General features: G+C 45.3%; 1 protein-coding gene across 2 annotated transcripts; it reads left to right on the forward strand.

Moving 5' to 3' along the window:
- Ctse (cathepsin E) lies at window positions 1–25114 on the forward strand. Of its 2 annotated transcripts, none has more exons than XM_034513348.2 (10): window positions 1–211; window positions 12245–12438; window positions 12983–13139; window positions 13683–13800; window positions 14686–14804; window positions 18202–18401; window positions 20539–20661; window positions 22017–22158; window positions 22257–22355; window positions 24405–25114. In XM_034513348.2, exons 2-10 carry the CDS (start codon window positions 12365–12367, stop codon window positions 24567–24569), a joined length of 1197 nt encoding a protein of 398 aa, XP_034369239.1. In that variant the 5' UTR covers window positions 1–211; window positions 12245–12364; the 3' UTR covers window positions 24570–25114. The 2 variants fall into 2 exon arrangements, with proteins under 2 accessions (XP_034369239.1, XP_076797249.1); XM_076941134.1 differs by lacking the exon at window positions 1–211 and adding an exon at window positions 335–351.
- The last annotated feature ends 1128 nt before the right edge of the window (window positions 25115–26242 follow it).

The raw sequence follows: 26242 nt of genomic DNA on the forward strand, positions 1-26242 counted from the left end.
ATGCCCTGTGTGACTCCAGAAGTGGTTAGAAGGATCAGGCATGGTTATCTCCATTTACAGCTGAGGTGGCCAAGAGATAAGAGTTGCTTAAGTGGTAGTTAGCCAACAACAAAACGGGGTTTCCACACAGAGCTCAGTCTCCGAGCCCGACCTCCACTTACTACGAGGAAACGAAATTCTTGACATTTTGGTTTATCTGTTAACTTCAAAGGTAAGTGGTTTATAATCTTATTACATTTTTTTTGGTAAATGACAATTTGATGTTTTAGTCAACAAAAATCTGTTTACTATAATAATTTTCTAACAGGTAAAAATGGACATTTTCTAAGAAGGCTGCCATTTGCATGTTTTGTAAGTTGAAGCAGAGTAAGTTTGTTAATGACCCGCCGGTGCTTCCTACAGAGGAGCTTTGCGTAGGATTTTGAAGTTTCTGTTTTATTTGCTTGGTTGCTTTTTGGAGACATGATCTCACTATGTAGGTCAAACTAGCCTGGACTTCCTTTAGCTCTCTTACCTGGTGCTGGGATTGCAGGCATAGCCCACCATGCCCTCTGCTCTCTATTTAAATGGTTTTTAAAAACCTACTGTATTGTGTACTGTTAAAATTTGAGGTTTTGCAATAGACGTCATATTGTCCAAATGGTGCCTTTCAGTTCCCGATTTAACTGTGTGTGTAAGATTTTTATACGGCACGGCTCACTGTCATTAATGTTCATATAATGTTCTACATCTGCATGTTATTTCTAAAGTAGAGTCACTGTATATGAGCTGCTAATTGAGTCACAACTGGTTTTTGGTTTTGGTTTTTCGAGACAGGGTTTCTCTGTATAGCCTTGGCTGTCCTGGAACTCACTCTGTAGACCAGGCTTGCCTCGAAATCAGAAATCCGCCTGCCTCTGCCTCCCAAGTGCTGGGATTAAAGGCATGTGCCACCACCACCTGGCCACGTCACTACTGTTAATAATGCATTGCTAAAGGAAATTTCTTCAGGACAAAAATAACTACTGGCCCAGGTGTGGAACTACACACCTTTGATTCCAGCACTTAGGAGGCAGAGGCAGGTGGATCTCTGTGAGTTCAAGACCAGCCTGGTCTACATAGTCAGTTCAAGACCATCCTGGTCTACATAGTGAGTTCCAGGCTAGTCAGAACACACAGTGAGGCACCATCTTAAAAACAAATAAAAAACCATACTGGCAAAATTTTATAGCACATTACTCACTTCTAAAATAAACTCTAGAGGGAACTGGAGGATGGCTCCGTGGTAAACACTGGCTGCTCTTCTAGAGAACCTGAGTTGAATTCCCACCACACACAGTAGCTCAAACTACTGTAACTCAAGCTCCAGGGGACCCAAGACCCTCTTCTAGCCTCTTGAACACCAGGCACACGCATGCTACACACATGCAGGCAAGACACCAATGCACATAAAAACAAAATCATTTTTTAAACTAAAAATAAATTCTAATATAAACTATTATAAAATACATTAATTATGTATAATATCTTAATTATATATTATACACACATATTATATATGCACATATATGTAACTGTATATAATATATAATGTATTCTATTTATTTACATATATTTTATATATCAATGGTGTAATTAATATATTAAATATGTTATATTTATATATATTATATATATATACATATATATATATAATATATATATTAGGTTAATATGTTGTTTCTTTCAAGTTATTTAAAAGGAAAAAATGTTAGACTCAAAACAGAAAATGAAAAATCTGTCTGGGGGAGAAAGTGAAATAAAACAATTTAATTACTGACTAACCTCCAGCCTGTACACACAAACATACCAGCATATGCACACACATACATGCATGTACATGTGTACACATACACACACACACATACACACACACACATACACACACACAGAGAGAGAGAGAGAGAGAGAGACAGAGAGAGAGAGAGAGAGAGAGCGCCAGACGGAGAGAGAGAGACAGAGAGAGAGAGAGAGAGAACTAAAGACTGTCAGTCACTTCTTGAATCTAATTGGATCACACAGTGCCTCAGCTATCTACAGAACATCAGGCTGGGCACGGCTCTACCGATATTGTTGCCGCAAGCATGGTACTGACCTGGGTAGTATCAGTCAGCTGTGGGAAACGTATATCTGACATCTGAAATTCAAAAGCTGCCTATCTGTGTTGACAGCAGGGGTTTCCATAGAAATGAGATGATGGAAAAGCAACCATCAAAACTGCCTTGGGGAATTTTCCTTTCCTGTGGAAATGATTTCATGCCTCACGCTGACTTACCACAAATGGCTATATCCAGAGATAGACATTTTCTGTTATCTTGGAGTTTGATAGTTTCATATATACTTCACATGAATCGGCCTGCATTCACTATGTTCTTGTTGCACCAACACAAGGCAGGATGCAAATGTGTTCCTCCTCTCCTCCCATGGAGACCCCTTCCATGTCTGGCCAGGTGGTGATGGGGGATGGGGCGGGATAAATGTTAAAAGTGAATGACCAGCTGTGAGTGGTGATTTGCATAGTCTCTTTATGCTTCTATTTTACTTTTGCTTTGACTAAGATAGAGCCCCACTAGGTAGCTCAGGCTAGTCTCAAGCTTCCTGTTCTCCCAACCATAGCATCCAGATGAGATGAACTCACCATCTCACCCAGAACATCTTTTTGGGGGTGGGCAATGTCTGCAATGAATATGTCTTGAACCAAAAGGGAGACAGAAGAAGAGAAGCAGGAAGAGTAAGAAGAAAGGAAGCCATGGCTGGAGTTCCTGCCCCCCCCCCCCCCCCCAGGCTGTCAGGCCTCTCGGAGGCTAAGGCTGAGGGGATTGACCCTGGAACACAGTTGAGACATGGACTAAAGAGGACAGGGCCACAGGACTGAGAGTGTTGGAGCTGTGCCTGCTAAAGGATTCCCCTGACAATAAAATGCAGCCTTTACACTTACTTCTTCCCCGCCCTGAGAATGCCTCCCTTCAACAAAATTCACTTATCTCGCTGCTCAGACCTTTCTAGTAACGTCTGCTGTCTCGTAGATTGCTAAACTGGCTTGGCAAAAATTTCTACTCTGATACGTGATGAGCAGGGGTTAGACCATCTCTACTTTTCCAGAATTCTATTTATACAATGTCACTTTCCTCCGGTCATGCCGCATCTGAGCCTCCTCAGAGTCACCTTGTGTTTGGTTCCTTTTGGAATCGAAAGCCATGCGCATTAAATGCAAAAATGCACAGGCACTGTAAAGTAAGAGGGAAAGACACCTTTGGTGGCTTGGAGAGGATCTGCCACTAAAAGCAGATTCGAGTCCTAGGTCCTCCATCCTCCTCCACCCAAAGTCTGACTTACCTTCTCATCACCTGACCGATACTTGAGTCTGTTTTTCCTTATCATTTTCTACTTGTGTCTGCTCTTATGAAGAGATCACTGGATCATGGAGAAGGCTGGGCCAGGATCTATGCTCCACTGCCCACCCAAGCCTCCCACACTTTCCGCTGCAGTGAAACTGTGAGCCCACTCCTGCAGCTGTCTGCTCCCTGTCCTACGTTTTTTAGCCCCCACTGTCTTCATCGCAGATGCTACACAGGGCATCCTTGTCATTCTGCTCCAAGGGGTCTCAGTCAGACGCTGCTTTGCCTGTAGGAGAGGACCTCTATATATGTTCATTTTTCTCTCTACAGGACAGTAGAAGGGGGGCAATACCTTTCTCCTGTGCTGTCAGGAAGGCAGGTGGCAGCTTCGGGAGCTACCAAGAAGCTCCTGGAGTCAGCAAAAGCTGACTCAGCACCTCAGCATTTATTATGTGCCGAGTGTATGAGCCCTGCTTTGAAAGATTCTAGGTCTAAATAGAGATTCATGTGAAATCCTCTTGGCAATTTCCAAAAATGCTGGTGTTCTTGGGACTATCTTGACATTCATATTCAGGGCATGTTGTCTTTTTTCCCTCAGGCCTGGCTCCTATGGCTCATAGTGTCTTGGAAGTTGAACGCTACCCAAAATAAGCACAAACGAAATAAAAACACCTTAGATTTTGTTATATTGACCCAATATACCTTTGAGTATACTGGGTCAATATAACAAAATTTATTTTGTTACCTTTGAGGTTACATTTTTAAAATTTAGACTTCTTTATTAGAGAGAGAGAGAGAGAGAGAGAGAGAGAGAGAGAGAGAGAGAGAGAGAGGCCTATGTGTATGTATGTGCACCACATGTGTGCCTGGTGCCTGTGGAGGTCAGAAGGGGGTACTGATCCCTTGGTATTGGAGTTACAGGCGGTTGGCTGACGTAGGTTCTGGGGACTGAGCTTGTATCCTCTGAGCTCTCAGCTGCTTTGTTCTCATAAAACAATTTCCTCCCTTATTTGCAGCTGTACAGTGCTAGACAAGGCCTAGACTACCCTTAGGGAAGCAAGAACAGCAAGCATATACTGGCTACTAATGAAAACGCTAAGCTTTGCAAACAACGATTCTGTCCCTTTTCCCACCCCATCCCAGAGTCCCAGAACCAAAGGTCAAAGGGAGAGACATAAAAGGTGTGTTCCCTGGCCCACTTCCGTTTTCAGTATCTATTTTATTTTTATTTATTGATTTACTTAGTTTTGAAACATGGATTCTCTACATAGCTCTGGCTGTCCCAGAACACACATGTAGACCGGGCACATTAAAAACAAACGAACAAACACAGGAACAAACAACAACAACAAAAACCCTTCAACTTTAAAAGATTATTAGTGACTGAATCTGTAGCTCAGGCTAGATGAGCAAGATTATCTTTACTTGACATAAAACTCATCGAGAAGACACAATGACTATGGGATATTTAAATTTACCCTACAGAGATCTGGAACAAGAAATTGTAACACATTTGGAAAATGTATCCTTGTGGGCCTTCTTAGTAGCCACCAGCAGATACTTAAACATGAATATGACAGCAGTGGGGACAGGTGTAAGGGCTGTCTTTGAGTCTGCTGCGGCTGAGAAATACCCTGCTGTACTTGGCGTACTCTGGAGAGGGAACATGCTATCCAAGCCAGGAAGAGGGGTTCCAAGGGCCACCCGACTTAGACGCCACTTTAATGAAGCAGCTTCCTGGCAGGTTCAGTACACAGGCTGCCCCTGTGCCAGGCTTCTCAGCACTGGGTTCTCAAGTTGTTTGACTTGTCCAGTTGTCAAAACCCAGATCACAGCTTTTAAGGGCACCCCAGCAAGAATCTATCTGGAAGCCGCCTCCCCAGTGAGCAGCTCTCAGAGCCCCTAATGAACGCCCCTAATCCTTGAAAATGAAGTTGAGGTTTTCTGCCCACCATGTAACACGGACCATACCGTGCAGAACACAATGTGCCAAGCACATTCTACAAACTTAGGGACATGAAAGAACTGCGGGTTTTCAGGCTTGGGTTTCTGGTTTTCTTTTTTGGTGCTAGGGATCAAACCCAGGGCCTTGGGCATGCTTGGTAAGCTCTCAACCACTGAACTGTAGTTCTAACCCTCTTTCCCACTGTTTGTTTGGATACAGGGTCTGATTAAGTCATCAGCAGGCCTTGATCTTTCCATATTCTTGTTTCAGCCCCTCAAGTAGCTGGACTACCAGCTCGCAGCACCAGGTTGTCGCTGTTTATAAAATGTATTTATTGTGTGTGTGTATGGGGGGTGCGGGACACACCTATGCCACAGTGCTTGTATGGAGGTCAGGGTGTAATTTGAGGGAATCAGTTTCCTCCTTATGTTATGTAGGACCTGGGAACTGAACTCGGATTCTCAGGCTAGGCCTATTTATTCTCAGGCTAGGCCTATTTTGACCTATTTAGCTACGTCATACACCCTACCACACTGTTTAACAAATTCTTATTGAGAAAAACTTCCTATAATTCTAGTGGTGAAGAATTAGGGACCAAGCTCCCAAAATAACCAAGTGTGATTTCCCACTCAATAGTAGGAGTACCAGTTGTCAAGGTTTTCTTTGTCTTTCAGAGGTGGGAAGTTACTTGTCCCAGGCTTAGTACACTAGAGGTGATGCAGGCTTAGAAGGTGCTCTCAGACCCCAACTGGCTGCTTCCCACACTGTCTCAAAGTCTGCAACACTTTGAGGCTCTCCTTCCCATTCCAGATGCAGGCACAGCAGGATGTACCAAAAGGGGGAGGGGCAGTGCAGACTCAAATGCAAAAAGGAGCCACACATTTGCATTTGGACCCTCTATCTCTAACATAGTGGTATATGGCTATTGGAGTTTTCAATATTATTATAGATTTCAATATTATTATAGATAATTTTTCTGGACCTCAGTTTCTTCATTTCGAAAAGTAGAGGAAACAATGACTTGGAAATAGATTTATCTTAATATCACACAGGCACACCTGGTAGCCCAGATGTTCTATCAAAGATATCCGCCCTCAAGTACTGAAATTACAGGGGCTGGCAAGATGGCTCAGTGCTTAAAGGTGCTTGCTGCCAAGCCAGATGGATAGCTTCAGTTTGATCCTTGGCACCCACATAGTAGAAGGAGAAATCCAACTCCTTCAAGTTGTCAGACCTCTACAAGCATGCTAAGGCATGTGTTCACACACACACACACACACACACACACACACAAATAAATACATGAATTTTAAAAAGAATAACAGTAAGCTATCTACGTGAACAATGAGTACTCCGGGTTACTGTTAAAGTCTTCCTTTATGGGATGCAGGAGTCTGGTTACTAAGGAGTGTGCCATAGATAATTTTGATTGACAGCTTCAATTACATAAAGCCTTTGCTCATATTGTGCATGTCTCTTCCTATAATGCATCTGATGTTAATCATATGTATGCCCAACTATGCATAAACATAAGAAAGTAAATAATCTTTTCCTAAAAGTTCACTGAGAGAGCACAGTTTGCCTTATCAACCATGCACCCAAAATCAGTCCAAACCAGATTAATCCATTAATCTCTGTCATTCATATACCAAAATACGTTCTGGAATACATTTAATGGAAACAGACTTACTCCCTTGTTCTGAGTGAGATGTACTTGGAGTTTAATGCTGACATATGTGTGTGGGCGGGGGAGGGGTGCGGGGGATGTCCTGAGGTGTGTTGTTAAAAGAGGAACCCAAGCCAAGTGGAGTTCCAAGTTGTTACACTATTCTCTATGCCTTCCTGCCTCAGGATTTGTGTGTGTGTGTGTGTGTGTGTGTGTACACGCACGTGCGCACATATGCACTATATACATGTGTATATGTATGCTATATTTTAATGTATATTTCACCTTTTACTTTATATAAATGGTAACATACTCACTTTCTGCTCTACTTTTTCAAGTGAGCAATGTATCCAAGAGGTTTTCCCTGGTGCCCTTTTTATTATGGCTCTAAAGCATTTTTCATAGATAATAACTCTGAAACATTTCTTATTGCCAGGGGTTTTTAAGCTATCAATCACAAGGGATGCTTTGTACACAACCTTGAACCTGCAGCACTTCACACAGAATGAGGCATCAGTTAGACAAACTGTAGGTGTCCTCCTTGATCCCAGGTTCCTTCGTCCTTTCTAATCCATGGCATATCCTTTAGGCTCTAGCTACAAAACAATTCTCTACACACGGCTTCTATCCAGTTTGCCATGTGTACTCCGTTCCAAGCTACTGCCATCTCTTACATTAGAATAGGCATGGCCTTGTCTGTCTTGGTCACTATTCCATTGCTGTGAAGAGACGCCATGACCAAGTCAACTTATAAAAGAAAGTCATTTAATTGGAGGCTTGCTTATAGTTGCAGAGTCCGCGGCCATCATGGTGGGAAGCATGGCAGCAGGCAGGCAGTAATTGAGAGCTTACATCCTAATCCACAGGCATCAGGCAGAGAGAGGGAGACCTGATCTGGCGTGGATTTTTGACTTTTCCCATAAAGTTCACTCAGACAGCCAGCTTGCCTTATCACACCTCATTGATTTGACTTTTTAGGGAAAACTCAAAGGCCACCCCACCCTCCCAGTGACATACCTCCTCCAACAAGGCCACACTTAAACCTCCCTAAACAGTCAGCCAGCTGGGGATCAGACACTCAAATACATAAGCCTATGGGCCAATCTCCTTCAACCACCTCAACGATTTAGTTTAGTCAGACAACGCTGAGGTGCCTTACACCGGAATCGTGCCTACTGAAGAAGAGAGGGGCCTCAGTGCTCCTTATTCTGAAATTAGATCAACGAGATTATACACCCCAGTCTGTAAATAAATAAACGATGTCTGCCGGCTTTTCTACAAGGGAGTTTGTTGAATCTGATCAGATGCGTGTCTTAGCATCTTGGAACAGACATATTCTTAATTGCTCGTTGGATGTGATTTTCTCCTGTACATGGCCCTCCTGCCCTGTTTGAGACAGGGTCTCATTATGTAACTCTGGCTGGCCTGGGACTTGTTATGTAGACCAGACTAGCCTTACACTTGCAGTGGATCCCTCTCTTGTCTCTGCTTCTCCCGTGCTGATATTATACAGGTGTGCCCCACCATGTCCTCCACACACTTTCTCTTTTATAGCTCAAGAATCTGAAACTCAAAATCATGTCGATGGTATCACAAGCCATTTGGTAGGACTCAAACCCTGCTTTGCCTGCATTCAAGTATGTTAAGTCACTAAGCAAGAAGCATGGCACGCATGCGCATACTAGCATGTGGCGGCGGCATCCGGGCAGGAAACCTCCATGTGCCTGCGCCCTCTGCTGGCGACGCTGCTCAATTTCTGGTCTAAAAACCAATTCCCCAGAATACACCTTGAAATAACTCAAATTGTAGAAATAACTCAAATTGACTGAGTTCGTGACATGGAGAGAGGCTGAGGTCATAGTCTTCTGATTTCCAGTTGCACAGAAATGGGAGTCTTGAATAAAAGAAAGCAAAGCTGTGTGGGAAAAAATGTGTTTAGTGCCAAGTTCTCTTTTTCTGCATTAAACAAATGAAGAAAAAGAAGGTTTTTTTTTTTTTTTTTCATAATTCAATCAGAGGTGTGCAGGCATAATTTGTGCACCTACAAGAAATACAGTAGTGAATATTCCTGAGTGGCTTATTGAAGGCAAGACAGAAAACAGTTTTCAAAAACACACAAGGAGGAGGTATACAGTGAGTACCTTGAGTAACTAGTGAGACTGGGCCTCAAAGAACAAGTGCATTGTTATAAATATGAGTGAGAATATTTGTTACCACACCAGTCCCTATACACACCTTTTATTCTTCAAAGCCTATAAATCTTCTGTCATGGCAGAAGTGAATCTCTCCCTCTTTCTTAGCTTCTCTATCTCCCTCTTTCAGAAAGAGGTTCTAGAACATAAGACCCTCTAGAGCAGAGGTTCTCAACCTCTTCAATGGTATGACCCCTTAACATAGTTTCTCATGTTGTGGCGACCCCCCGACCATAAAATTATGTTCACTGACATTTCATAATTGTAATTTCTCTATTGTTAGAACCATAATGGGTTACGAATCATAACGTAAATATCCGATAAGCCAGATACCTGATATGTGGCCTTGGGGGTCCCGACCCACAGGTTGAGAACCCATGCTACAGCTCCTTCAGTACAGTGCCATGGTTAGGACTGTCAGCTTTAAAGTTAAGCAAACCCGGGTTTGGATCAGTTACAGCACTGCAGAGGAGCCGCCCTGTGTCTCCAACTCCTCATATGTGAAATGGCTTTAAATATCCTCGAAGGGCTGGTGTGAGGTCTGAAGAAATACTTAACATAGCGTCTGAGACACAGCTATGCCCTCCCCCCTGATTCTTGTTCTCATCATTCAATGCAACCTCTTCCTTTTAATCATAAAATGAACTATATGAGGTTCTGAGAGAAATGACTTTATGGTTAGGTGGCCAGTTAAGGCAAAACCAAGTGGACCCAAGTATCCTTGCCCCCGTCTCTCTTTGCCTTGCCACACGTGGCAAAGTGGACTTTTCTTTATTCCTCGGCTCTGAGCAGAAAACGGTTGGGACATTTTCTTAACTCTTTGTCAGGGTCATTATGAGCTGATGCCATTGCCAGAGACGGAGACGGAGTCTCCTGGAGTGTAGCTCCTGCCATGAGGAGCCAGCTTGCATCCCACACCTTTATCCTTAAACCAGCTGACTCCCACATAGCACTGTGCAGCTGCCCCCCCCGTCATTATCTTATCTTCTGCACTCTGAAACTATAAAAAGAGAAGCTGACTAGGTACTGTCACCACCAACAGCTTGCCCTCGTTCTGGGGACTGTCAAACCTCCGCATGCAGCCAGCCATTCCTGGAGAGCCTCCATTGTGACCTCTTCCCCTGTGCCAATTTCTAATGTTCCTCTCTCTGATTTTCCCAGAGTCACACACACATAGCCACCCATATGCCTAGATGCTTTTGATCCCAGAAAGGGCGCACACTGTCCATAACAATGGTCCACAGTAGTTTTCCATTTCAGTCTGGGAGGAGCCACTGAGCCAGGTTAGGTGTGGCTCCTGATGTTTCTAGAAAGGACAGAGCCCGTCAGCTCTGACAAAAGTCCCACAGGCCTGCCCTCAATCTTTCTCAGATTTCCCCAAATTCAGCAGACCCTATTAACAGACAGGCAGACTGAGTCTTCTTCCTCAGGGTCAAGTAATTCATAGTTACCCAGATCTCATTTAAACACGGTCCAACCTAACCCTATACATTTGATAAACAGATGGGGAGAGGTCTGCGATGGAGAAGAGGGCTCAGGTATGCTGGCATCAATAACTCAGTGATGTATGCAGACAGAGCCCTGGACTAGCAGTTAAGTGACCTGGGTCACCCTAGCCCAACCCTAATGACCTGTGCCATTGAGGATCACTTAATCTCTCTCCGACCATATTCTCATCTGCTATGCAAGTGGGTTGGTCTTGAGGACCTGAAAGCAATCTTCCAGCACAAGGTCCTCTCAGTGACAATGCCCATGGGATGTGTTACAGGGTTTTCAGTACATTCACATACCTTGTTTTGTGCACTTAACCTTCCTCAAAACGCAGATGCTGTTGCTGAGGTCACGCAACTGTGGGCTATCATGACAGAGCTTAGTTCTGGATAAGTGACAGGAACTCCCAGCCCTTCCCACACCCCCATCCCCCACCCCCACCCCCCGCAGCATGCTGTTCTTCAGGGAGTAGACAGGCCTCTTACCCTGTGGGCAGTCAGAGAATGTGCTCCCAGAAAGCGTGTAAGTGCTAGATATGCTTTGCAGACAAGGGAAAGTGGGTTTTGTGTTTTCTCCTCTTTGGGGTGTCTCTTCAATATTTTGGATCACACAATGGGTTTGGCCTGGCTTCACAGAGAACTGTGCCTTCTCCTGGGCGTCAGAGATAAAAAGCAAGATGCTGGCAGTTTGTCATAACACTAGCTGGCATGGACAGGGCCAACCCTACCCAAGCACCCCATTATTTTATAACCAGCACTCCCTGGGGGTACTGGCCTTTATGTCCCAACTCAGAAGCCATCGACTGGAGTCCAGTTAAGGTTTTCCCTACCTCTCTTAAGTCAGGAAAGTTGAAGAAGGGACACCCACAGGATGGGGTTGATGGTAAGAAAAGTTGACTTTCCACCCTCCAGGATCACGAGAAATTAAATGCTGCTTAAGCCACTGGTCTGCAGTACGTTGTTATGGCGGCCCTGGTACACCAACACAGGCTTGCTCCAGACTCAGCCCCTCCATCATGCCTCTTCACCCCCCTCCATACAGACCCCAGAGCCAGACTCATTAAGTCTGGAATCAAGAAATCTTGCCCCACAAATCAATAGCCAGACTGTCCCATTTCAGGACCTTTGGGGAACACTGGTTTGCTCTGAGTGGGACACATTGCTTTGGAAGTCTCTGGAGGAATGCAGGGAGAACAAGAAATATGGGAACAAAAGTCTGGCTAATGCTTTCAGCTACAATCCTGCTACACATATGTCATTTTGGCTTCTGCCCTTCGGGAATCTTCAACTTGAACCCTCACAGTAGCGGTTCAACAGGGTGAGACCCTCGTTCATTTTTCCTCCCTTAGGCAATAAACATGGGGTTTCTTGAAGCCAGTGCTGCATGTTCAAAGACCTTGCCACACTCCTCATCTTCAGAGAGCACACACACACACACACACACACACACACACACACACACACACACAGAGGTTTTGCCCTTAGCTCCCCAAGCACAAGAAAGGGACACAGGGGCAGACAAGGGACGTCCTATTACACATAGTGTTTACTCTGGGCATGGCTATTGACTCCAGACCTTATCATTGGGTCCTCAGACTGGGCAGGGCAGGTCTGGGCACCAGGAAGAGCTGGTGCCCCTGCCCTGTGCACAAGAAGAAAGAAAGGTGGAAGAGAGATCGAAGCGGAGTGAGAGAGAGGCTGCCTCTTGGACCACAATGAAGCCCCTCCTTGTGCTGCTGCTGCTGCTGCTGCTTCTGGACCTGGCTCAGGCCCAAGGGGTTCTGCACAGGTAAAGCCCTGTCTCTGGCATTGAGTTCAACTGAGGCAACCCCCAAACCCAGCTCAGGGCTGCCCTGGGGGAGGAAAGCTAATGAGGAAATGAAAAACAAGAAACTGGGATCTCATGGGAATCCCTAGAGAAGATTCCCCGGGCCTCACCTTCCAGTGTAGGTGCCTGTCTCGGCTCAAGGACTCCCCTCAGCTGTTCAAAGGTATGCTCCATGTCTGTTGTTTGTAACTCCAAGCCTTCGAATACTTTCCGGGGGAGGCCTAAGCACTGCTATCCACAGGATCCTTCCATTCCTTTAAGTCAACCCTTTATGATCAAACTATAGACTGTGTCCTACCTCCCATTCCCAAGAAAACTTCAAAGGACCAGTGCCCAGGAGGGAGAGCCATTTCTACTTAAATTCTGAGTCTGCAGGACAAAGCCACTGCTGCTTCTGGCCACACCTGTTCTTGTCCCCTCCTGGGTCTTGCTGTAGTCAGGCTCTGAACTGATGCACAGGCAGGGAGAGCAGAGATGCGCCTTTACTTCCTGATTTTTTCGCCAGAGTGCCCCTCAGAAGACATCAGTCCCTCCGGAAGAAACTACGGGCCCAAGGACAGCTCTCGGAGTTCTGGAGGTCTCATAACTTGGACATGATTCGATTCAGCGAGTCCTGTAATGTGGATCAGAGTACCAATGAGCCCCTCATCAACTACCTGGATGTAAGATTTCTTAGGTTGAAGCCCAGAGACACTGGGTGTAGGGAGGAAGGCTGGGGCCTTCTGCAGGGACCAGTGCTGCACTGCTAACATCATGATCAGGCAGGGATTTCTTTGCTTAGATGAATCAGATAGACAATCCTCCAGTCTCTGTGTACTCTGCAAAGCAGGCTTCAACATGACCCAGTGTGCAGGGCTTTCTTCAAGAGGAAAGAGATAAGTACGACATGTGTTCCAAAAAGAAAGACCCTTACTGTGTAAGCTGGGCATTTTACTAGTTATTCCTCTGGGCAAAGAAAGTACTTGGTTTCTCCAGGTCCCTGATGGCATCATGAAAATGAGGATAATGAGAGAAGAATGGAACCATGTTTCCTGGGCTATCCTGGGCTAGTCTCAGTTTCCTTCCTGGTTATCCTAGCTCTGTTCCTTCCACCCTTTGTCTCCAGCTTTCCCTCTTCTAGGCTCTGTAGATTGTAGCCTGTGGTACTTTATGTTCTAGGGCCCTTCTCCTCTGTGCTGCCCACACACTCTCTCCCTTTTCTGCAGATGGAATACTTTGGCACTATCTCCATCGGCTCCCCACCACAGAACTTCACCGTCATCTTTGACACTGGCTCCTCCAACCTCTGGGTCCCTTCTGTGTACTGCACCAGCCCAGCATGCAGTAAGTGAGCTTGGCAATGGCAGGAGCCACTTCTTGGATCCTACCTTGCAGCGGAGAGAGACTCAGATTTCCTCCACTTGTCCTCCCTGCCATACCGGCTTCCCTTTCCTATCTCTGTTTGGTGAGTCCGGGCCAGGGACTGACATGAAAGGCAACCACCAGTCAAGATAACAACCTTCATGCTCGTCAGAATTGATGGAGAGCAAATTAGCCATTAGGAAGAGAAGTCTTTGACTTGGTGACTCACTTCCTTTGGAACACCCAAAGGAACATGAGGGAAAGTTCCTTCAGTCTGTACCTGGACAGAGAGGTAGATTGAATTCTAAGGAAAACTGTGCAGCTGCTTCAGGGAGGCCCTGATGCACTGGCTCCCTTGGAAGTGTGGCTGGTGGGATACAGTGGTGTGGGTGTGTTCATTCAGCCAGAGGTAATGTAGGGGCCGTGTAGAGATTGGAAACAGAAGCCCTAAACAGAGAAAGCTTATTCTGTGTGGGCCACGTCTCAAGGACAGAAGCTCTTTGAAACTCTGACACTGGACATTGTCAAGGTCAGGTGAGGAAGTAGGAGTGATTTTTCTAGAGTAGTAATTGAAACTCAGTGTGGCTCGGGCCCACCCTGATGGCTGAGGCTGCTGCTGGCGCCTGGTGGAAGGTGCTTATCTTGTGTCTGTGAAGTCACTGTGAGTAACCAGGTTTGCCCAGGGACAAATATTTGGTCCCTGGTTAAGACACACCTGTAGCTAGGGAACGCAGCAGCTCTCTAGTAAAAGACCATGGATGCCTGTCCAGGAAGCCCCGTCTTCCACCTAGTGTGGGGAGTGGAGGGGAGCCACTCTGCCCCTCTGGGACAGGTGTGGAAGACTCAAGCAGCATTCTTGCTTCCCAGAGGCACACCCGGTGTTCCACCCGTCGCAGTCCAGCACATACACGGAGGTAGGGAGTCATTTCTCCATCCAGTATGGTACGGGGAGCCTGACAGGAATCATTGGAGCTGACCAAGTCTCTGTAAGTACAATCCCCACATCTTGCCCCATAACTAGGCACGGGGATGGCAAGATGTGATTCAGAGTCTTCAGGGGCACAGCTTCGGCTCTGCCCTGGGAGGGGGGGAGGTAGACAAGGCTACTTCTAGGGCAAGAGAGCAATCCTTCCTACATGAGATGGCACAGTGGCCATCTTTGTAGCATGCTGAACCCTAGAGGGCAGCATGGGATTTCCTTCTGGCAACGAGGGTTAGTCGGGGCATAATGCCTGGTGTCAGGGCTGGATTAGCAAACCTTGGGCACTGAGGGGATAAGAGCAGCTTGGCATCTTGAAAGAAAAAAAGAGGTGGAAGCCAGTAGATAGGCTAGAGCTCCATGAGTGAAATGGGAAGGCGGGAAACAGGAATCCAACAGAGGGAAGGAGCCAGGTGTCAAAGTCCCAAGGTCCTTGAACTTCTCATGACCAGAGGTCCTGAAGATCTCTGATTTGTAGGAATCAGAGATCCAGGGGAGTCTTGGTCCTGCCTGGATGCTTTATGCAAGTGTATAGACCCAGGCCTTGAGAGAAATAGAGAATGGCCTACCTGGATAAGAATGGCCTACACTGATGAACACTATTCTAGTTCTAGCATGATCCTAAGGCCAGTAGAACCCAGTCTTCATCAGCATTTCTCCAAAACTTTGAACATGGGATATATCATTAACCAAAAAGGGTCGCTAACAGAAAATTCCTTTTCTCTCTGTTCCCCTCCTCCCATTAAACCTAATGCAAATCTATCTGAGCCTTTATGAAATGTGTGATCTGGTCATCAAATAATATAAAGCAAAAAGAATGTATTAATGGCCTTAATTGTTCTCTTTAGGATAATAGGTCTCCTTAAAATATGTTCAAGTGGGTGGGATAGATGACTCAGTGGTTGAGAGCACAAACTACTCTTCCAAAAGACCTTGGTTCAGTTCCCAGTACCCACTGACAGCTCACAACTGTCTGTAACTCCAGTTCCAGGGGATCCAACACCATCACTCAGGCACATATGCAGGCAAAACACCAATGCACATAAAAGAAAAATAAATCACTAAAAACAATCTTTTTTAAAGTTTAGGTAAAGCTAGATATGGTGGCGAACACCTTTAATCCCAGTACTCGGAGGGCTGCAGCAGACGAATCTTGAATTTGAGGCCAGCCTAGCCTACATAGAGACTTTCAAGCCAGCTAAGGGCTATATAGTGAAACCCTGTCTCAAAATTTGTAGAAAGTTCCAGTAACATCTTCTTATCAGAAAAATGCTTTTTATACAAAATTATATTGATAAAGCAGAGCTTTCTGTTGAAATTATACATGCATATGTAAATATATTATATGTATATGCTATAGTTTAAATAACCACTTGGAAGGCTGCACTTCAAACTGATAATTGTAGTAAGTCTGGAAAGCAGGGAAGGGACTGAGATCCATGGGAGGTGGACTCTGGCACATAGCTTGTCGCCTCTCTGCTGGCTCCCCTGAATGGAGCAAGGAGCAGCCAAGCCCATAGCAACTACAGCTGCCACGAACTCCCCTTCAGCACTTCTGGCTCTGGATCCAGGTGCCCACTTACCTCTGTGACAGTGTCAACTTCTGCTGTAGTGCCTGTCTTTGCTGAGTATAGAGGCTTGGGCAGAGAGAGGACAGTGTAGTGCCAGTCTATCCCTGAAAATTCCAGTTGGCATCTTTCCCACTTGGTACATATCTTCCCTCTGCTGCCTCATCTGTAGACCTCAGGCTGCAACCCTAGGTTAGAAACCACATCCTAAGTGCACTCCCAACTGGCATCTGCAACTGTATAAAGCCAAATACCTAAAACATATATAACATGTAAGTACGCAGATGAATGCAGTTCACGCAGCCTGAAATGCAAATATCAGAAAAACCAGTGATCTAAGTCACTGTTTAGAGTAACAAACACCAAGAAACAAGCCACTAAGAATCAGGCACAAACCAAACCCAAAGGCAAGGGAAGGAAAGAAATACTGTAGAGAAGAACAGGACACAGTAAAATAGGAAATCCACACTAGAAACAAAATCAACAATGTAACAAATGAACAGTCTGCAAAGAGCAACCAAACTGGCAACCATCTGGCGTGACTAACCCAGAAAAACCAAGGAAACACAATGACCTGTCAATCTCAAAACAAGATATCCAAAATCGTTTTATATTGATACGCTTACAATAATTTTAAATTGATGAATATCAAAACGGATACAATAAAATAGAAACTACTAATAATCTGGTATCTATTTTAAATGTTGATTCTGCTATTAAAACAAAACAAAAAAAATCCCTTCCCACAAGGAAAACTCTAGACCCATCTTTCAGAGAATTGATAGAATTACTTCATAAGCTCACCAGAGCAACTATAATAACAAAATGTGAAAAGATTCTCATAAGCAATGGGACTTGTCAGACATAGTGGCACAGGCCTGTATTCCTGCACTCAGGAGGCAGAGGCAGGGAGATCTCTATGAGTGTCAGGCCAGTCTGGTCCACATAGAGAGTTTTAGGACAGCCAAGACTGCATAGTAAGACCATCAACCAGCACAATGTGCAGACTGCTTGCCTTCCATACACAAAGCTCAGAATTAGATCCCCAGGACCACATAAACTGGACAAGGTGATACACATGTATAGTCCCAGCATCCAGGAGGAAGAGGCAAGAGGATCAGAAGCTTAAGAGTTCCTCTGTTGCATAGTAAGCTCTGTGCTAGCCTGGGCTATACGAGATCCTATAGAAATGTATACATGTGTTCACCAGAGGAAGTGCCAAAGCACCATTTTTGATAATCAAACACTAGAAACAACCCAGCTATCCACCCATAGCATAAGGCAATGTTTCTCAACCTGTGAGTAGCGATCCCTTTGGGTCAATTTGTAACAATGAAAATATAACCTATATATATATATATATACATCATGATCCATAACAGTAGCAAAATTACAGTTAAAAAGTAGCAATGAAAATGTTGGCATGGTTGGGGGTCACCACAACATGAGAAACTAAATTAAAGGGCTGCCCCAGTACTAGGAAGGTTGAGAACTACTGGAATAGACAAAACCAATGTGTCTTGAGAGATGAGTCACTCTTGAGGGATACAAAGACTGAAAGGGTATGTGACAGAACTGCTGGGGTTTTGGAATGTCCTGTCTTATTTCAGGAGGGTTACAGGAGAATGTGGGCTGTTGTTAAAAAAAATAGACACTCGTGTATTCTGCATTACATTGTATTTCAGTTTTTAAAGCTACATGAAGAAATTCCATGAGTGAGATTATAGTCAAATATCTATGTATCTATTTCCCAAGGAGGCTGAGAACAGAAGACCTAGCTTCACCCAGGAATCTAAGACTCTCCTTCAATGAACCTTTGTGCAATTCTCCCTTCAGGTGGAAGGGCTGACTGTGAATGGCCAGCAGTTTGGAGAAAGTGTCAAGGAGCCTGGCCAGACCTTTGTGAATGCAGAGTTCGATGGGATTCTGGGCCTGGGATACCCCACACTGGCTGTTGGAGGAGTGACCCCAGTGTTTGACAACATGATGGCCCAGAACCTTGTGGCTCTGCCTATGTTTTCTGTCTACTTGAGCAGGTGAGGCCAGTCAAGTAGATCTGATCAGTGAATGACTACAGGCAGACGGCCTGGTACACAAGACTTCATGGTCCTAAGTCCCATGAATCTCTTGAATCTCTTTCATGGCCTGTGATGTGTATGATCTTGAGCAAACCGCTTAAGCTCTCTGGATTTCAAGGAAATGGGGTTTGCCTCGTAAAAGAGTTGTGTCGAGCTCTTTGTAAACTAGCACAGTGAGTTAAATGTATGGACCCTTGAGATTGGCTAGTGATTTATTTGGTCCTTAAATACTAAGGTCTTTTTACATGCCAAGTGTGACAGTACATACCAAACCACAGAAACAAGGGTAATCTCTGTGGTTGGGAAAGAAGGAAAATATTAACCAATAAGATGGTACTAAAAATAAATTCTACATTAATGGCTAGGAAAGAAAAATGTAGTATAGCCATATAGTAGAATATCACTTGGTCTTTGGAAGAAAAAAAAAAATGGTGAAGGAATGCAGTAGAGGACTTATCTAGTTGACACAAGGCCCTGAGTTCATTCTCCAAGAACTCATAGACGTGTGCTAGAACTAAGCCAGCCACCATTATACTTACACGAGGTACCTAGACCTGAATTCATAGGCAAATGTACAGTGGCGGTTGCCTTGGGGTAGAGGGGGCGATGGGAAGGGGGTTTTGGCTTAATGAGTCTCAGTTTTACACGGTGAAAATGTTCTGGAGAATGGCTTCATGGGAATGAAAATCTGAAGAGCACACTCAGACATGGTTAAGCTTGTTCTACCTTATAGCTGTACTGCCAGGAGTTTGTAAAATGCGTACACCCTAGTCAAGAAGAGCAGGGAGCTCACCGCCCTCGCATGGGGTGCCGAGGAGGTCACTTTCTTACCTACACAGAAAGCTTTACCTTTCCCACTCTGGCCTGGCCTGAGCTCACCATGTTCCAGTGTAAGTCCCCTTTCCCTGTCCCCTCCCACATCAAAAGTCCCCAGAGTGGCTGCAGCTGGGACCAGGCCTGGGTAGGATTTTGGTTGAGCCACAGTGTCAGGACTCCTGTTTCCCCTTTCAGAGGCTCCTGCTCTCCTGCTCTCCCTGCTGAAGAAGTATGCAGTGATGGTCAGTAGCAAGGCCAGACTAACCTGGAGTTAAATCCTACTATATGCACGTTTGTTTCCCAGGGCCTCAGGTTCCTCAGGCAAATACGATGTTGATGTGAGAATTCAACAAGATCAAGTGTAATAGGAATTTGGTTTCTTTAAAGACAGAAATGTCAGAGGAATCTGCTTTCATTTTAATCCCGGGAGTGGGATATGGGGCTGCTTTAGCCTGCTCGCAGCAGCCTACTGTGATTTACAATATCAATGGCCCATTTCCCCTTAACCTTCTTTCTCTCTATCTAGTGTTGGGGGGCTGGAAGGGTGGGATGGGGTGGTTAAGGGTGGTAGAGAAGGGACTCTCAGGTGGTTAGGTTGCCAGAACCCAAGACTCCCACATGGCAAGCAACCCTAACCCCTTAGCTACATCCTCAGTCCCCACTAAACCTGAAATTATCTTTTCTACAGATCTGTACTCCCTTCCCTACTGCCACTCTGTCCTGCTGAGCCCCAGGCTTGGTGTCTTTCTGTCCCCTTTCCTCCTGGAAATGCCCTCCTTCTCCTCCAGAATCCTCCTAAATTCTAGCATATAACTTGAGAAATAACTACCAGAGGAAATTAACCGATAGCCAAGCTCCAGTGAGATGTGCTGCTTTCAAAGTGTCTTCTCTGAAGATGTGAATACTGTGGAAACTCCAGACACCACAGTGTCCATAGCAGGGAAGACACTGCGAGAAAGAGTATTTTGGGGACATCCTCAATTGTACAGTGCTTGCACCCAGCACTTGAAACACCCAACACCCAAGATAGTCCCGACCTTGGATCTACAGTTCTGATATCCCCTACCCCATAAATGTTTTAACCAAGAAGCAGAGGCTATGCACAGGGTATTGGACAGGGTTGTCCCTATCTTTGATCCCCAAAGACTCAGGCTACCTATGTAGTTTCTGCCTACTTTGGTACAGATGTGAATGCTCAGACATGCAACAAAGGGGCCCTGAACTCCTGTCTATGTCTCCAGAGGCCCTTTCTTGACAACTTGTCTTTCTCTCTGTGTAGTGACCCACAAGGTGGCTCAGGCAGCGAGCTGACTTTTGGAGGCTATGACCCCTCTCATTTCTCCGGGAGCCTCAGCTGGATCCCAGTCACCAAGCAAGGCTACTGGCAGATTGCCCTGGATGGGTGAGTATCCTCTAAGTGGTGGTTGTGGTCGAATGGAAGATTAGCCACAACACAATCGGGATTAACTGGATGACGCTGCAGGACACTGGAGCAGAGGCTGGGAACCTTGCATCTGGACTGGAGATGTGGAAACACACATGGAGGACAAGAGGAGAGGCTTCCTTCTGTGTACATGTAGCCAGCCTCCCTCTAACTCACACAACCAGCTACCCTATGTTCATGCAGCCTTAAGTAATACACAAGGCAAGGGCTGGGTGACTTGGGAAAGGCATGGGTGATTTGGACTCAAAGTCTGTATGGAAGACGAGGTGTGGTCCCAAATCGCCACCCCACGAAGTGGGTGTGGTCAGTGTTCCAAAAGCTACCAGTAGGGTTAGCCAACAGAGCGAGATGTCTCTGTCTGAAGAATGCTCATGGTTTTGTGGAGGCAAGGGCTCTGAAACTGAGCCTTGAAAGCCATGCCTGGGCATGGAGCAGATGGGGAAGTAGGATTGCACACCTGATAGATGTACAGCCGGCCCCAGCTAGGTAAGGGGGAGTTTAGGGAGAACAATCTGGTTTCGGTTCCTAAGATGATCTGGATGGGAAGTGAGACAGCTCCAACTCTCAGTGGCTCTGATGCTTTTCAGACTATAGAGATTTACCTATCTATGCTCATGAGGTCGTTTCTAAGGAATCTCAGTTTGCTTGCTTGGTTTTAGTTTTTGAGGCAGGATCTTTCCTTGTAGCCCCAGCTGTCTCAGGATCCTGTCAGCCTCCTGCACATTGGGGTTACAGGTGTTCCCCACTATGCCCAGCTTCCTATGTGCATTTATGAATGAAAACAGAGTACAGTAGAAAATTCAAGAATGTATTTCAGTGTGTGTGTGTGTGTGTGTGTGTGTGTATGCGCGCGCCAGCACACACACTTACATGTTTGGTCAAGAAGTAAAAGTATTCCTACCATAAATCTCAGTCAAAAATAGCAGGTTGAGTCAGGTATAATGGCTAATATCTATAATTCCAGCATTCATGAGGATTTCTATGCGTTTAAGATTAGTCTGGACAGGGTGAAACTGTCTTAAAAAGAAGCAAGCTGGCTAGGCATGGTGGTGCATGCCTTTAATCCCAGAACCTGGGAGACAAAGGCCAGTCTACATAGTGAGTTCAGGAGCCACCAAGGCTATGCAGAGAGACCCTATCTCAAACAAACAAACAAACAAACATGCTAGTTGAAATATGCTATCACTCCTGTGGTAGAAGAGACCAAAGAGGACCCCATTATTGTGTCCTAAAATGGTAAAGGGCCCCATAGGGGGCAGGAGTGGCCAAGGATTGTGTGCTAACCATGGGACCATGGGGCTCTTTGTCCTCAGAATCCAGGTGGGAGACACTGTGATGTTCTGCTCCGAGGGATGCCAGGCCATAGTGGACACAGGGACCTCCCTCATCACTGGCCCCCCCAACAAGATCAAAGAGCTTCAAGAAGCCATTGGGGCCACACCCATGGATGGAGAAGTGAGTTTCTACCTAGGGTGGGGGATGGTAGAGGAGCAGAAGAGCCTGTCCTTGTCTGGGGAGAGAGCAGGGTCTGAGTTGATCCTTCTCTGTTTTAGTACGCAGTGGATTGTGCCACTCTCAACACGATGCCAAACATTGCCTTCCTTATCAACGGGGTTTCATACACCCTCAGCCCAACTGCCTACATCCTGCCGGTAAGAGCTGTTTCCTTACTCTGTGAGTCACAGTACCCGCCCTGTGCACCTGCCACTTCCCCCTTCAAAGTCATCTACATGAGGCTACCACCCCTCCAAGCCCCCTCGCAGCTAGTCCAGAGGATGCCGATGTGGCGTTCTGTCTGAGAGAGATGAAGCTGTCTGCGGTAGAAACTCCTAGACTTCTAATTTCCAGTTCTTCCACGAAGCAACAGCTACTAGGGTACAAGACACTTAAGGGGAATATCTGATATTGCCATGAGGAATATATCAACAAACACATTAATCCTCCCCAGCTGGAGATGTTATTATCCTATTATACATGGGAGGATGCTAAGATCCTCAGAGTTAAATAAACAGTTCAGATCTGACTGCTGAGGTTGGAGAGATGGCTCAGCAGTTAAAAGCACTTGGCTGCTCTTCCAGGGGACCACAGTTGAGTTCTGCACCCGTATGTGTGGCTCACAAACCACGTGTGTCTCACAAACCACATGTGGCTCTCAAACCACATGTTACTCCAGCTCCAGGAAATCAAATGCCCTCTTCTGATCTCTGCAGAACACAGTCATGCATGTGCATAGATACACACTGCACACCTACACATAAAAGTTTTTAAAGAAGTGACTTTAAAAAGATAATGAGCTGCTTGGGGAGGGGCCACCATTCAAATTTACTTTCCTCCTCAAGGTATAACATGTCTTTTATTGCAATGATTCTTAAGTTCCAAGGTTGAGGTGGAGATGAAAGTCTGGGCATTTTGGGAACCCTCAGGTCACTTCCCATCCCCCGGAGCCTGGGTTTTGATGGTCTGCTCCTTTGGCAACACACTTTAATGTGTTGATCTTTAAGCAGAGTCCCCTATAAAATCGGGAACCGTGTCAGCATCAAGATGCCAAGGTAGAGAGTGACCTTCATCTTATCCTTCCCAAAACTACCAGATATAAACAGACATCCAAACAAACACAAGCATTTGCTCTAAGGCAAATGCTTCATGGTAAACCACTTAAGCTCTTGAGACACTCTGGGAGAGTCTCTGCAGACACCATGCTGAGAACACATCACTGTTGAAACGGAGCCCTGCTCTCCAGTCTCAGTCCCTTTGCCATGCCATACTATGGGCTTCTTAGGACTTAAGTCACTAAGTCTTAGTAGACAGAATACAGCTCTGTGGCAGTGGCTTTCAAGGATATGACAGCATCCTTCAGCTGGACCCCCTCTGGATCCTGGGAGATGCCTAACTCCTTTATTCTCCTACTTTTATCCAAGAGGTTCAGCTGGTAACTACACCCCTGCCTTACCTGCCAGGTTTCAATCAGGGCATGGCAGCACAGAAAGGATGCTTTGGATTTTTTCCCACCTCCTCCTCAGCTACTTTGAATGTCAGATGGTTGTTGGGAAGACCACACCTGCCTGGTAGAACTCAAATCTTTGCTAAACTGAGAAATAAGACTGGGAGACAGGAGGTGGTCCATGTCTACAATCCCAGCACATCAGAGGCAGGAGAGTGAATTCTAGACAACAGACAATACATAATGTCTCAAAAAAAAAAAAAAAAAGATTGGGGGAGTTTAGAGTCCCATCATAGAACAATGGATATGCGCTTGCCTTGTGTCTCAGAGAGCCCACTCAAATGCTTCTTCCCCAGATGTGGAGAAGGAAGTGGTAACAGCTAGCCATTTACAGAGTAGATATTAAGTCTAGCTCTGCTCGAAACTAAAGCAGATTGGATTTAAACCAATGCACTCTAACGTCAAACCTTCTGCAATAAGGTTCTGTTTCCACATTTCCAGTTATAAACTGGTGGTAGAGTACAGCCGTAAAAACATACAGTCCTCAGAATTGCAGAAGACCAATAATGAGGGGGCAAACATACTCTGCACTGAGCATGCTGACATAGGGACATGAAATGAGAGAAAGCCCACCAGCCACAACCGTGGCACTCACCAACCATCCAAGGCCATTGCACGGCCCGTACCACCATTCGGTACAGCTCCCAGGACTACATCCATCAGTCTCTGTCTGCTACTAAGTGCTTCTTTTGGCTCCTAGGACTTGGTGGATGGAATGCAGTTCTGTGGCAGTGGCTTTCAAGGACTTGACATTCCACCTCCAGCTGGGCCCCTCTGGATCCTGGGGGACGTCTTCATCCGACAGTTTTACTCAGTCTTTGATCGTGGAAATAACCAAGTGGGCCTGGCCCCCGCAGTCCCCTAAAGAGGGATGTGTGCCTACATATGAATGCCTGATACCCATTTAACCTGTTAGATACCTTTGTAACTATCAAAGCTGTCATTTCCCATGGGATGTAGCCACCCCAGAGTATTTAGACCAAGCAAAGCACGAGAGCAGACATAGCCTCTGCTCATCACACACACCACCTCCACCATCACCATGATGAAAGAAGCTCTGTCTATAATCTTCATTGCTTATTGTTGACTTCCTGTTATGGATATCTTTAAACATATACACAGTAGTCGTGATGGCATGATAAATACCCACACATCTCTCCCTCATGACACAATCCATTCACGTGTGGCCCAGCCCTTCTATCTTCTGTCCCATGCCTCTAGATTTGGAAGCAAATTCTAAGCACCGTGTCATTTTATCTAATGTCTATTATCCTTAAAAATCAGAATTTAAATATGTTTCACCCTCTCATAAATGTAAACCTGTTTTTACAGTTGGCTTATTTGTATCAGGATTCAAACCAGATCTATAACTGGACAAAAAAAAAAAACATAAATTGAATTGATTTGAAATGTCTCTTAAGTCTCTTTTCTTCTATAGAATTTTCCATATTCAGAATTTTGCTATTTCCTGTATTCAGAATTTTGCTAATTGGAACAAGGCATTGTGGTACTTGTTCTACTCTAATCTCAGCCTGTAATCAAGGCCTATAATCTCTGCACTCAGGAAGCTGAGGCAAGAGGATTACTTTAAATTCAAGGCTACATAGCAAGATCCGGGCCAACCAGAACCATATGGCAAGACTGATCTCATAAAAAGACCAGAAAAAGAGGTTGCGTGGACTGTAGAAATCGGGAGGTAGCATTTGACATGGATGTCTGCAGCCTCCTTCTTAGGAAATGGTAGTTAGATCTAGAGACATTGATTCATGGCAACACACACACACACACACACACACACACGCTACATAGAGGGCATTGGGTACTTCTGCTGTAGCCCATTAGGAGACAGATAATTCTGGGTATCTCTCCATGGGTCATGTTAAGTTGGATGAGTGGGTTTAAGGCTGTCAGCCTTCACCGTGTAATACAAAAGTCTCTGTCACAGCCACTGTGGTCACACTCTATCAGTGGTTAGGGTTTCCCAGTTCTGGAGGGTTGTTTTTTTTTTGTTGTTTTTGTTTTTTTTTTTTTTCCATAAAAATAACTTTCCTTCACCCTCCTTCTGCTCGGTGTGAAGTATACCTCATATACAAAAAAGATAACTGCCTGAGTCCTTCCTGCCCACCTTACTTACCAGCTGTCAGAAATAACAAGCAGGTTCTAAGGCAAAGGTGCATGGATTTAAACCTCTGCTCTAACACACTACAGTTGCTTTCAATGCTCAGTTTTCAGTGACCCTTTGAGTTATTTCCTGTGAGTTCTCCCATCTCATCTAATACACTTACACCCTATCAGATAGCCTCTGCCACTGTCCCAAAGAGTTCTCTGTGGCATGCCTATAAAGTTCACTAAAAATGAAAACACTTGGTAGACTACCAGGCTTGAGGATGGATGAGGAAACTGCCTGAAGTTTGTCCTAGGGGTTCCATGGATGAAGAGCACTGGAGCCCAACTTCGTTCTGGAGGTGACACTTGCTTCCCTTCCTCCCTTTCCTCTTTGATTCTTTTAAGATAGAATCTACAATAGTCTTCTTATAA

Source organism: Arvicanthis niloticus, chromosome 10, assembly GCF_011762505.2.
Source record: "Arvicanthis niloticus isolate mArvNil1 chromosome 10, mArvNil1.pat.X, whole genome shotgun sequence".
Taxonomy (NCBI): Eukaryota; Metazoa; Chordata; class Mammalia; order Rodentia; family Muridae; genus Arvicanthis; species Arvicanthis niloticus.

What these genes read in the sequence shown, in the direction of transcription:
- Ctse (XM_034513348.2), top strand. Translation starts at nt 12,365, where the DNA reads ATGAAGCCCCTCCTTGTGCTGCTGCTGCTGCTGCTGCTTCTGGACCTG. An exon ending in TTGGAGCTGACCAAGTCTCT is followed by an intron (nt 14,805 to 18,201) that starts GTAAGTACAATC and finishes TTCTCCCTTCAG; the next exon opens with GTGGAAGGGCTGACTGTGAA. An exon ending in TGGCAGATTGCCCTGGATGG is followed by an intron (nt 20,662 to 22,016) that starts GTGAGTATCCTC and finishes CTTTGTCCTCAG; the next exon opens with AATCCAGGTGGGAGACACTG.